At 36.2% G+C, this 12,913-nt stretch overlaps 2 protein-coding genes and 1 long non-coding RNA gene across 3 annotated transcripts in view; 2 read left to right on the forward strand and 1 right to left on the reverse strand.

Annotated features, from left to right (window-relative positions):
• Positions 1 to 240, forward strand: part of LOC106964327 (uncharacterized) — a 24,233-nt gene extending 23,993 nt beyond the window's left edge. Inside the window, exon 3 of the long non-coding RNA XR_001428388.1 lies at positions 24 to 240. This is a non-coding gene — a long non-coding RNA (uncharacterized LOC106964327). The remainder of the gene's footprint in view (positions 1 to 23) is intronic.
• Positions 241 to 2,160: 1,920 nt separating this feature from the next.
• Positions 2,161 to 4,494, reverse strand: LOC106964313 (adenosine receptor A1-like). The gene is made up of 2 exons (XM_015059741.1): positions 4,166 to 4,494; positions 2,161 to 2,812 (listed from the first exon to the last, which is right to left on the reverse strand). Exons 1-2 carry the CDS (start codon positions 4,492 to 4,494, stop codon positions 2,161 to 2,163), a joined length of 981 nt encoding a protein of 326 aa, XP_014915227.1.
• Positions 4,495 to 9,946: 5,452 nt separating this feature from the next.
• LOC106964339 (uncharacterized) lies at positions 9,947 to 12,874 on the forward strand. Its single transcript, XM_015059817.1, has 6 exons — positions 9,947 to 10,133; positions 10,257 to 10,405; positions 11,592 to 11,665; positions 11,861 to 11,962; positions 12,238 to 12,336; positions 12,520 to 12,874. The coding sequence occupies exons 1-6, from the start codon at positions 10,014 to 10,016 to the stop codon at positions 12,687 to 12,689; spliced, it is 714 nt and encodes a 237-aa protein (XP_014915303.1). The 5' UTR covers positions 9,947 to 10,013; the 3' UTR covers positions 12,690 to 12,874.
• Positions 12,875 to 12,913: the final 39 nt, after the last annotated feature.

Raw genomic sequence — 12,913 nt, forward strand, 5'->3', positions numbered from 1 at the left:
TTTACCTGAGACAAATGGAAAAGAAGAAGGAAAGAAAGAAAAGCAAAGACGTCTTTAGAGAATTGCAAGAGCAAATCTAGTTTGTTCCTCACGTGCACAAATTTTTATAGTAAAGGCGTTGTGCCGTTACTGGTGCATGTCTGATGCAAAGGCTTTCTAACACCTTTCTCATGTCACGACTCTGAAGACCGAAGGACGTTGTCAGCAGGTTTAATGACAATTAAAAGGGTAAAACTGAAATGAAGACAAAAAATACAATAAATATGTGATCATATGCAGCATAAAATACAATACATTCAATTTCTACCGAACATCACATCTATATGCGTACATCTAGGCTACCAACTGCGCACCCGATAACCTCCCGATATCCTCGCATCTAATTAACATAAACATACTCCACCTTAAAACAACACATTAGAGCGCTATCGCTAGACAGAAACAATGTTACAAAGTTACAAACTTAATACATACCGGCAATGCAACCATACATGAAAGATTTCAACAGTAATTTACACCAACGAACACCAACGGCGTCTATTTCTACCGTTTAATAAGTTTTGTTTCGAATAACAAAACTTACTACGTTGTAGTACTTTAAAATAACATGAGAGGGCAGGCTTTCTCCCTTTTATCTTGTATAAAAAACAACATTTATAACTTCAAAACAGAACAGGCGTATTTTTGTCTTTTAATTTATTCAAATAAGGCGTATCTTTGCTCATCCAATCAGGAGCTGTCTCTGACCCTCTCTAAAGTTAGAAACTCCCTGAAATTTGTTTCCAAGATCAAAAGCCATTTGTCCCCTTTGTCTAAACAGAGTGGAAGCAAAGACTCTCCTGTACTGGCCTGGACTCCTGCTGTTTTATGGCTTTTCACAGATGAGTGTGAAAAGCTGGAACTTCTCCTGATTGTTTCCCAGACAGACAAAAGGCACTTTCAAAAAGATCTTCGCAAACAATCTGCTGCAACTACAGATAAAATAAAGGTCAATAGGGCAGTTAAGTTATTAATCTGAAAACTATAATTAGGGTATTTCAATCAAGACATGTTAAGTTTTAAAACTAGCATATTCTAGATTTATTTTCTTAATACTTGAACCTCGTTATCTTGCTGTCGTAGTCTTGACGATTAATATCAAAACTATTCGTCCCTTTTTCAGATTCTTTGCTTGATTGTGTCATTTTCCCAACCACTGATATTCCTGACTCAATGCAAAGCAACAATGCATGTGGCGCACTGCCACGGCCGCACAATAAGTCTTGTGATGTCCAATCCACTAGATCAGTGAGCAGATTTGCCATTTGTTTTACAAAGCATTAACTGGCTGTTGATGCTTTGAATACAACGTGCAGCTGCTGTACGGTCCGCACGTAGGTGCAGGTACAAAATAGAAGGAAATATTGGTTGGGACTGTCCCCATTAGGCCAAAGTTGGTGGGGACATGTCCACACCAGTCCTTCTGGAAGTTACGCCTATGACCTCGACAGATTACTGTGGAGTCTAGGTAAGGCAGGCTCATTTATTTGTATGGCACATTTCCTGCAACAGGGTAATTCAAAAATGCTTTATAAGAATTAAAGCAATATAATCCCTTCCAGCATACCTAGGTGGGCCCCATATGGGGAAAAGGAGGGCAGACAATATGGGTCCCATATGGGTTTGTCCACAGTTTCCATGGTGGCCCCACATGGGTTTGCCCATGTAGGGCCACCGCAAACATGGGCCCTACACAGGGCCTACATGGGCAAACCCATGTGGGAACACTGCCATGTAGGGCCCATGTAGGCAGTGGCCCTACATGGGCAAACATTTAATGAAAACCTAACAATGAGGAAGAAGTTAATTCCATCATAGTTTGATTTATCAGTCTTGGTCTAAAAAGTGGCAATGACTATTTAAATCTGACATTGTTTCATGTCTTGTCAATTTTCAAATAAACTGGAAAAAATCAGAACTAAGTGAAAAATCATCAAGCTATTTATACAATTTAGCAAAGATCACCTGGTTCACAAAAATGAAGAAAATGAAAACAGAGTGACAACAAAAGCTGCAGTTCATTATTAAACAAGGATTCTATGCAATTTACACAGTTCTTTAAGACTTGACATAAAATTGACGTTTCAGTGACATGCATCACAAAGAAAGAGACTGAAAAAGTTAGATCGGCGTTGTGTCGTTTTCACCACTTCTCATGTTACTGCTGGCGTTTTCTGTTGTCTGGCGAGCAAGGCAACAAATAACTGTTTCTGTTGAACACAGAACAAACTGTCTCCAAATCTTCACATAAGCTGTCTTGATCTTTTTTATTTTAAATGCATACACTACTGGATTGACAGCTGAATTAGCGTGTGAAAGCAGAATGCCAACATAGAAAGTTTTGTATGGTACAGTGTCTGGTCCACGAAAGTAATCCACGATGTTCATAATGTGAATAGGGAGCCAGGAAACCACAAAAAGAGTCAAGACCAGAGCCAGAGACGATGCAAGCTGTTTTTCTTTCTGAAGGTATATGTGTGACTGATTTTGAGCACCATTACCAGGTTTTTCTTTCAGTCTTCCATGAATAAAACAGAATATATACAAAACAATCATCACCAACAGAGGCATCAGGTTGCAAAGAAAAAAATTAAAGTAAACCAAGTAGGACATGGGAATCACTTCTATGAACCGGCAAACAACTGTAGAATTAGCAGAGTCAGGTGGGTCTTTATGCCATCCAAGCATGGGAGTAAAACTCAGTGGTACTGCAACAAGCCAGCATACAGCTGCAACAGAATAGGAATGTTTCCAGGTTACAGTCCGTTTGTATCTGTAAAGAAAGATATAAAGCGCCAGTCAGAATTTTACGCAGTCAAGGAAATTAAACAGTTTTTTTTCTTTAGTGAAATGGTGAAACAACAATAAGACTTTAATCCATTTAATTTTGATTCTTAAATGAATACAGTTAAAATTATACACAAATACTTAACTTAAGCCTCGTTTTCATATAAACACAGCTCTGGAAAAAAAAAGAACCTACTGCACTGAACCCCATTGAAAACCTGATGGTTGTTCCACCAAATATTGATTTCTGAATGCTTCCTGAGTTAAAACATCAGTATTGTTGTTTCTAAATGAATATGAATTTGTTTTCTTTGCCTTACTTGAGGTCTGAAAGTACTGCATCTTTTTTGTTATTTTGACCATTTCTCATTTTCTGCAAATACTTAATTTTTGCTTGGAATTTCAAAGACATGTTGTCAGTAGTTCATAGAATAAAAGAAGAATGTTCATTTTACTCAACCATATATCCATGGAAAGTAAAATCAGAGAAACTGATCATTTGAGGTGGTCACTTAATGTTTTTCCGGAGTTGTAGCTATATTTATTTTTTGAGATATAAATGTTATCACAAGATATACAACTCTTATATCTCGTTAAAACAAGAAAGTTTCTTGTTTCAACGAGATATTGCTGCAGTGTTTATTTACAAGCATTTGTAGCCAAATGTCTCTTGTAGAATAGTTTTACAATCAAACAAGAGAACAACTTGTTGACAATGACAAGAAGTTTGACTTGAAGGGTCACAGTGAGGCTTTCAAATGTAAGAACACTGTTCCAATGTCACCACGGTGGCGCTCAGTGGTATTACTGTGCTGCAAAACACAGAACAGCCTTGTATTTTCTCAATTTAATCTTATATCAGCAACTCGATGTTTACACTTGGCCATAATTTTCTATTCCTAAGTGATGGTTGTTATCCAACCACACATCAAGACTGGCTTTAGAATGTAGTATAACAGTGAGCTTTACCATAAATCTTAATTAACTCTATCAAATATGCAACAGCTAGAATTTTGACTGAAACATTTTGATAGCTCTTAAAAGTATGTGACTGAGATGACTCAAGATTTGAGCTTGTTTGTACAACGTCTGATCACAGGAAATCCACCATAAACGAAAGATTTCTGAACCAAATTAATTAAAGATTTGGTTTTCATCATCAGTCCGCTCTGGTGAAAGAATGCTTTAGATACATTGAACTCCTACTTTGTACTCTGAAAAAGACATTATAAAAACCTGAGGTCAAGCTGAAAACCTGTCAGAACTCAGAGAATAAAATGTAAGTAAGTATTCAGAATGATTGAAATGTGCTCAGTGAAAAGTTAAAGACAATTCTTACCGCAGAGGGATATAGACCCGCAGGAAACGATCAATAGCAATAGCCATCAGACACAGGATTGAAACTAGGGTCAGGAGGATGAGTACACAGCTGATGAAGAGGCATGTGTGGAATGAAGTCTCCAGATGTCCATCCAGCAGCACAGCCATTGGTATGGCAACAAATCCAACCAGAAAGTCAGCCACAGCCAGAGACACAATAAGGCAGAAGGTGGGTTGTCGGATGCCTTTAGTTTTCCACAAAGCAAAAACAACCAACATGTTTCCCAGACAGCAGCAGACTGCGATGAGGACTTCCAACACGGTATAAATGACTTCTCCAGTGTTCATGGTGCTGACTGTCAGCAGCAACTCTCAGGGTAAAAATGAGTGAATTCATGATGTTGTTCAGGCTTTTTTTTTTTAAAGCTTTGTGGTCTAAGATTCAAAACTACAGTGCTATATTTAGACCATTACCATATTCAGAAATAGCATCAGCTATTCCACTTGTTCACAGAAACTGTGAAACAGATGAGGGGAAAGAGGCTCTTAACCACAACCTTGATAAAGATCAACTTGATTCTTGCCTCCAAAGTGGCTGATGGGCACAAACAAAAATTAAAATATTTTTTATTATTATTGTTAATCATTTATTTATACAGGATAATCTCTTGAGACTCATGGTCTCATTTGGAAGAGACCTGTTGAACACATCACCAACAATAACATGAAAACAATTATGGTACGATCAGGGGCACCGCCAGGAATCATGGGCCCCATGACAACAAATTTGATTAGGCCCCCCTGCGCAGCTGCTGTTACAATTTATTTGAGTCTATTTGACCTATCAAAAGTGTCACAATTTTAAAGGCTTGCAACTGTCTTGCTTTCTTTGGTCCAATACTGATACTAGCACAATATTTACTGCTCATTAATGTTACATGCAGCAGTCTGCATACAGTACGCAAGTAGGTTGCTTAAATTTTTTCTTAGTTTTAGCTTACTGAAATGTCTCTTCCCACAAACAGTCATAGGCAACATGTAAAGTATGCATGAAGTAATCCAGACTTCTCAAAAAATGCAATGTAGTTGCATTTTATTCAAGTAGCAGTATATAACTTTAATAAAAAATATGTTTTCTCCATATTTGTTAAAGCTGTCACCATGTCGTAGCAGTTTGTTATGAGACAGATAATCTGTGAAAACAATCAATCTCCTCCATCTCCTTCCTGAGCTACTATTACTGGCCAAAGTAATGCAATGTTCAGACCAAAAACAACCAATCAGAACTAGTAGGACAGTCTTAGCACTGTCAATCAACCTCATTCAGTCACTGCTAAATGTGCTATTGGTGGAAAATCAACTTATCATTAATGGAAAAATGTTTATCTGCTGCCATTGGTAGCTATACTGACTAGAATGAGCATTCACAGCAGGCTATGCTAGCTACAGCATAGCACAGAGCAAGGGGAGGGAGGAAGAGCATCCACATTGTGGCTTGACAGCTCGAAAACTCTCATGCCTCTGATTGGTTGTTTCTAGATAGCACTAGGAGAAAGCAGAGGAAATAGATTTTTCACAGATTACCTCTCATACCATACTGTCACAACATAATGACAGTTTTAAAAAATATGTGTAAAAAATATTTATATAAAAGTTACATACTGCAGCTTTAATTTCACTTAGGAGAGAACAGGTCAGGAATGACATGAATTAGAGCTGCTGCTGACTGACTCATCTGTAGTTGAGTGGTAAAAATTACAGGTACAAGTTCAATATATGAATATGTTGGTAATTTATTTCCTTAATTCATTAAATGCTAATGAAAAGGAGGCAAACAGTAGTGTATAGCTAAGCTAACTATGCTAAGTAGTTGATAATTTCACACAGTCTACCCACTTCTCGGAGAAAAACTGGGTTACAAATTGACACTTTTACCTTTTTCTCTCTCTGTTTCTCTATTTTTTGAAATCCTAACTTTATTATTTTTCTTAGCAGCATAGTAACTACCACAGTCATTCTTGTCTTTTTGGTCTGGGAGTGGTAACATTTAATTTTTACTGCTAAAAACAATTTTAGAAAACACAATATAATTAATTTTGTAATTGACGGGGCCTCAATTTTTTAAATTTCTATGAACAAAAAAACAAACAAACAAAAAAAAAATCGCGGAGTGCCCCTGTTTGTCCGGGGCCCCTGGAATAGTCATAAATTTTCCCCCCTATACGGCGCCTCTGAGTACAATTCACTAGACCAAAAATCAATACCATATGCACAACCAAAAGAAGGGCTCCCACTGATCAATCAAATCAATCAATCAAATTTTATTTGTATAGCACATTTCAGCAGCAAGTCATTTCAAGGTGCTTTACATAATTAAAAAAACAAAATGAAAACAGCATGTGACATTGAATAAACAGTAAGAAAGAGAAAGAGATTTTGGAAAAAGAGAAAAAAAAAAGAGAAAAATATACTTTTGTTACAGAATTTAAGCGCCTGTCATCGCCGGACTCCGCCGTCCGTTTAGCACGGGTATTATCCAGGCCCCATCGCCTAACAGGACAAGGTCTCCAACCTTGCAGCACCAGGCTCCATGCACCTATCACGCAAATTTTTGTGCTAGGACTTAGCCGTCCTACACTATATTTTGTGCACTGATAAATATACACAAATTTTCAAATCCCTTTATCAAACTTTTAAATTCCCCAATTGTGACCAGATCGGAGAGCTTCAGGTTCTGCTGAAGCAAAACCTGGGAAGGAGAATTATTTTTTGCCAAGCAAATTATGCATAGATGGAACAATGAATATAATAAATTCAGCCATAGTTAAATATAATTTATGTGAGCAACTGTGGCATGTTTTCCTACTTGTAGGGGTTCTTTCTGGGTTCTCTTGCTTTCTCCCACAAGAGGAAGCACTAACATGTTAATGGATAACATGCTAATGCATATTCTAACTATATGCTAACATGCATAGTTCATGTTAGTTCAAGACACAAGGTAATCTAAGGTTAGTAATGTAGGCACCGGGTTACGTGGTGTCTAAATTACTGTTAGGTGTGAGTGTATGCATGATTGTTTGTCTTGTATGTCTATGTGCTGCCCTGTGATGGACTGGCAACCTGTTCAGTGTTCTTGCTCAATAACCACTGAAGGTAGGCAATATAAACAATGGAATTTAACTGTACATTAAATTACATAATTTACAAAATCATGCAAAGTTGGCATTTTTAATGGACTTTTAATGCAACTTTTAGAACAACTTTGCATTAAAAGTGTTATTATTTACCAACTGACACTTCATGACAACTGTCATAAACATTCAAAAAGACTTCTTTATGTTCATGACAGATGTTATGTCATGTTTATGACAGTGTCATGTCAGTCTTATGCACACCTCTTCAAATAAAGTGTTATCCAGTCATCGCATCAACAATGTTATTGATCAATGATTGTACAATTGCTTAAAATAAAGTGTCTAGTCTACCTAGTAACACGCTAGCTGTGTTTCTATTGCAAATGTGTGCAAAACTTCATCATGTAAAAAAAACACACACACACACATGCACACGCACACGCACACACAAAAACGAGAATTTGCTGTGTTTCCATTAAGAAAATTTATTTTCGAAACATCAAATTATGCAATTTATGCTAAATGAAAATTCAGCTACTGTTTGTAGTTTGTCAAAAGGGACTAACATGCACAGCTAGTGTTAGTTGGAGTTGATTTGTTGCAAATGTTAGTCATTTTTAATCTACTCTGATACATCTGAAGGCGCCAAAAGAACAAATGGTTGCTTGGTAACACCAAATTTGGGGGGCAGTTAGACTTTAAAGCGGACTCACAATCCAGTCTGGCTGATAATGCAATGATGCACAGGTGAGATGACAGCCAATGGCTTGGCCTCAGTCTCCATGGTGGAGCAGAAGCAATAAACCAAAAACAATACAACGAACCCCATAGTCATTCAAATATGACGGTTACTGAATCAGTATTGCTCCTGAATCACAGGATCGAATAATTGTTGAGAACTTGACTGATTTATGTTGTGCATGTAAACCCATCAAAAGAACCAGTAGTAGTTAAAAATGTATCTTACATATAACAAAATTATTTCACAGTAATTAACTGAATTTGTTAGTGATTTCTGTTAGCTCTCACATTCTCAACAAAGCTGCTCCTTTTCACATTTTGTTTAGTTTTTGTTTACTAAAACTTTACTCCACTGTACTCTGAGCTCTGAGTGACTCTTTTCCTAACTTGGAAAGTGCAAAAGCATCAGTGACCCAGTTTAACAAATAAGTAAACACAGGATTACTGGCAACTCTGTTTTGTCAATATTACTTGCAATTTGATTTGGTGTGGAAAATGTTCTTCAAATAAATACTGCTTTTCCAACAGAAAATCTATTTTCACATTTTGGAAATACTGAAACAGCTTGCATACTATTTGATAAGGTGTTCAAAGTTATTTTAGTCAAAATCTTTTAAAAGTAAAAAGAAGAAAAAAAAAAGATGACCTACATGTCTATTTCTTCAACCCCCGTTGGAAAATACCACTACACAATAAAACACAAGACAGGGCAATTCTGAAATAACACATTTTAAAAAAAAATATGTTAAATATGAGCACATTCATGTTCGAATGCTTTGACAGAGAGTAATTTGGCCACTTCATTTTGTCTGGAAAATCTATTCTTACAAGTCGGTAATGATGTTTTAGCAATAAAAACGTTTTGCCAGTTTTTCTTTACAATGAGACGTTATTGCTGTTCTCTTATTTTTAGCAATTTTCTTGCCAAAGCTCTTATGTTGAAAAATGTTGCTTTTTAATGGGGGATGGTGCAAATAACAGAATGCTGTTTTGGGAGACCACAACAGCATTCAGCTGAATTATGTGAGACAACACATAATTCATAACCACACTGAAACAGCTTCAGGCTTTGGGTGGAGAAACATCAACAATATGTCTGATAACACAGCAGCAGCAGGGGCCAAGGTTAAAATTAGACAAATAGATATTTTGTCTCTATGTAAGGGGGTCCAAAGACCACATACCCACCTTCTGCTTAATCATTGTAATTTTGTTGCATGTAATATGTTGTATTAAACATATTCACACAAATCTGGATTGTTTTTAGAAATTATCACTGAATATAAGCACTATTTAATCACAAACACATAGAGGTTTTTCAACTCAAGTGCTACAAATTTTAGACCTATGCATTTTTTCTCAGCCTTTGGGTCACTGGATTTTTACAATACAAAGGTTTGTTCATATATCTATATTCTTCCAAACAACAGCTTAAAATATTAATATTGTTGAATAGTACAGAAAACAAGAGAGACTGAAACCTCTTTAGATGGCATTTAAAAGTCAAAAGCCAATTTAAATGATTTATGAAACAGTTGAAGTGATACCAAATCAGCAAATCTTCAGCAAATTTGTCTGAGTCACTTATTCAGACAAATTTATCCATTTGTCTGAATAAATGAAAAAGAAAAACAAACTTTTAGCACCTGATTGTTCTTAGTATAATATGTAAAAATAATTATAATTTAATTGATTTTAGTCCGTTTTTGATCCTGTAAGAAAACTGAAAAACATCAAATATGATCTGTTTTCTAATGCCATATTAATTGACAAGCTGTCCTACACTGTGTACCTAATAATTGAATAAAAACCCTTGGGCTCTACATTTATCCCCATTTAATCCTTTTGTGCATAGTGGTTACCTGCTGTGTTATTTGTTGAGTAAACACTGACTGTGGCTGTTACTGAAAAAGGGAGGACAGATCAGCAGAAAAATTATTGGTTAACAGAATCAACATAAGAAGGATCAAGAAAGCAATCAGCAGGAAAACCATGAAGAAAACCATGAAGACTGCATGTGCTGCTGTCGTTCTGCTGAGTCTCTTCTCAGTTTCCCAGCCGGCGTCGCTGGCCTGTGAGGTGTTGCTGCAGCCGGTAGACCAACTTCAGGATGCAAGTATCTTTCACCTTTTCACAGTTTATGCAGCTATTTAAATTTTCTGAAATATTTTAAATACTGCCATGTATTCATGACAAACTGTAAACAAACAAAATTACCTCTCTTTGTTTCTTCAGATTCAAGGGACATGGTACTTTGTAGCTGTGTCTTCATCTTACTGTTGGGTAGTAACAGTGCTGAATACCTTGGGGGCTCCAAGTCTTCAAATTGATTTTACCTCAACCAGCAAATCAAATGTCTACGACATGAACTTAAAAATGAAGATGTAAGTTTTCTTATTTACTTTCAGCAGTTATGAAATTAACCTACAGTCTGAGTATTTGTCCTTTTATTTCTACTTGACCTGATTAGCCAATGATTTTTCAAGTAATTCAAACAGCTTCTTAAACTAAACAGAACAATCTGTGTTCCTGGGTCCAGGGGTCACAATACCCAGTTTTATTTATTTAACACCAATTCACAACAAACGTGTCGAGGCGCTATCAACAAGAAAAAACAAAACAAAAAAATATTAAATCATACTTGCATTCTAAATTATCCAACTTATCAAACAGTACAATAAGGTCAATTAACTATTCAAAATAGTGTAAAAAGTTCCTATCTATGGAAACCCAGCAGATTGCATTGAGTCACTGACTTTCAGCATCAACTTCTCCTAGTTGAGCATCCAGCAACAGCAGAAAATCACTTGTGTTGTAATGCTGACTTTACAGCAACCACTGAAACCGATCATAGCTACAGCAGAGAGAAAAAACTCCCCTTTAACAGACAGAAACCTCCAGCAGCACCTGACTCGGTACAAGCGGCCATCTTCCATGACACGGTGGGGATTTGAGACTCCCATCCCAAAGGCTTTTTTTGTTATTCCATGTTGTTTCAATCCCTTAAAAATGTTTTTAAAAAACAACATTTTCCAGCTAGCTTGTGTCTTATAGGTAACTTATTCAGTCTGATCTTTACTTCCCACTTGAGGCATTTGATAAAATCATGTGTTCTGAATTTTAAAAAGGCAACAACATACTTAAAGTCACAGATTAGACAACTTATTTGAATAGAAAGGTGTTTGCAAAAATAACAGGGAGACCTTTCTAAAATTCATGTTGCTATTATCTCTTTTTCTTTTGCTGTATTTAATTAGTTCTGGCCTTTTGCCGTCCTTATTTATCATTTTTTGATGCAATCTGAATACGCAAACAGTTTTGGTTTTTGAGACTGAGGACTTATTTGTTCATTTTGTTAGATATATAAATTCACAATAATAAAACTTAATGCAAAAAAATTTTGTGACCCTACTTAAATGTTGGCAAACTGTGTCAAGCCGGAGTGAATGTTTGTTTGGTGAAAAGGAACAATCTTTGTGTCTTGTTTTTAAGATTTTTATATTGTTTGCAGACATTAAGCACATGCAATTGTTTTCTAGATGTCCTAATTTTTTTATGAATGTCTTGCAGTGCTGGGCAATGTGAAAATAACACTGACAAGGTTTTCTTGGAGACGGATGGGATATCTACAGCTGATAGTAATGGTAGGTGTGAGGAGCTGAAGTATCCTATTACGTGTATGTGTATGTATGTGTGTGTGTGCATGTATGTGTAAATGTTGCATAAGAGAGAAATTGTCTTTTTTTCCCCTTGACTTTTCAATATTTCGATCTGGATTAGCGAAAGGGATTTCACATTACCAAATGGTTCTAAAACTGCTCATCTGATGTGTTTAACAGGTCCCAAAACCAATGAGAAATGTTTGCTTCTTCGCACTAGCTGTGCTGACTGCCTCATTCTGAAAGATGACAACTCTCCTGCCAGTATCTTGTTAATGTTAAGTAAGTATAAGGTTAACATAACTAAGTAAATGATAACTAAATTTGGCTCTATCTGGCAGTCTGCACCTGCTACCATTAACTAGCTACTGATATATGCTTTTTAATTAAATCAAGTGAACAAAATTCAAACAAACCATTTTTCTCAGTTGGTCCAATGGTGGGGCTGAAAGGTATTACTCAAATCCAACATCTAGCAAATGTCATTACTTGTCTTGTTTTTACATTGTGTTCATTTTACACTCAGCTTATCTTAACACAGATTTCATCTTCAATAGGCAGGAAACCAACTGTCACAGATGCAGAACTGAAAGAGTTTGAGGCACAGGCAGACTGTCTTAATCTCTACAAGCCACAAGTCCTTAACACCGATCATGGTGAGGTTTCATCCTTTCTATTGCTCACATTATGCATTGTAAGAATGATATAAAAAATTATATGGATTTATTCCATGTAAATGGTGAATTTGCATTTGTATAACATACAACAGTCTCTGGAACGTATGTATTGACTTTACATACATTTTAATCTTTCATTCCTTCCTTTTGCTTTTTGTACAGACTGCAGTTCCTATAACACCACGATGGATTCTTCACAATTCGAACGAGAATTTCCAGAAAGAATCAAAAACATGTTCTCAGGGATCTTCACATGTGTTACGGATAAAGTTTTGTACTATCCCCGTACTGTGCTTGGATGGGCTCAGAGTGCCTGGGATAGTCTCTGGTAAACCAGGCGTTATGAAAAAAAAAAAAAAAAAAATGGAATCAATCACTCATGTATACTTTCTCAAGTGTGGAAAATAATGGCAGAACTTGTTGCAATCCACACAGTGTTTGAAATCTGTTTCTGGCTTAAGATTTAGGATATACCTTTCCAAATACCAAACATTAAAAATCTATTGTAGCATCTGAATTACTGTCCTTATCCTTCACAAACACATTATAGTAATTT

This window comes from Poecilia latipinna, unplaced genomic scaffold (assembly GCF_001443285.1).
Source record: "Poecilia latipinna isolate Pla-1442-1.1 unplaced genomic scaffold, P_latipinna-1.0 Scaffold66, whole genome shotgun sequence".
Taxonomy (NCBI): domain Eukaryota; kingdom Metazoa; phylum Chordata; class Actinopteri; order Cyprinodontiformes; family Poeciliidae; genus Poecilia; species Poecilia latipinna.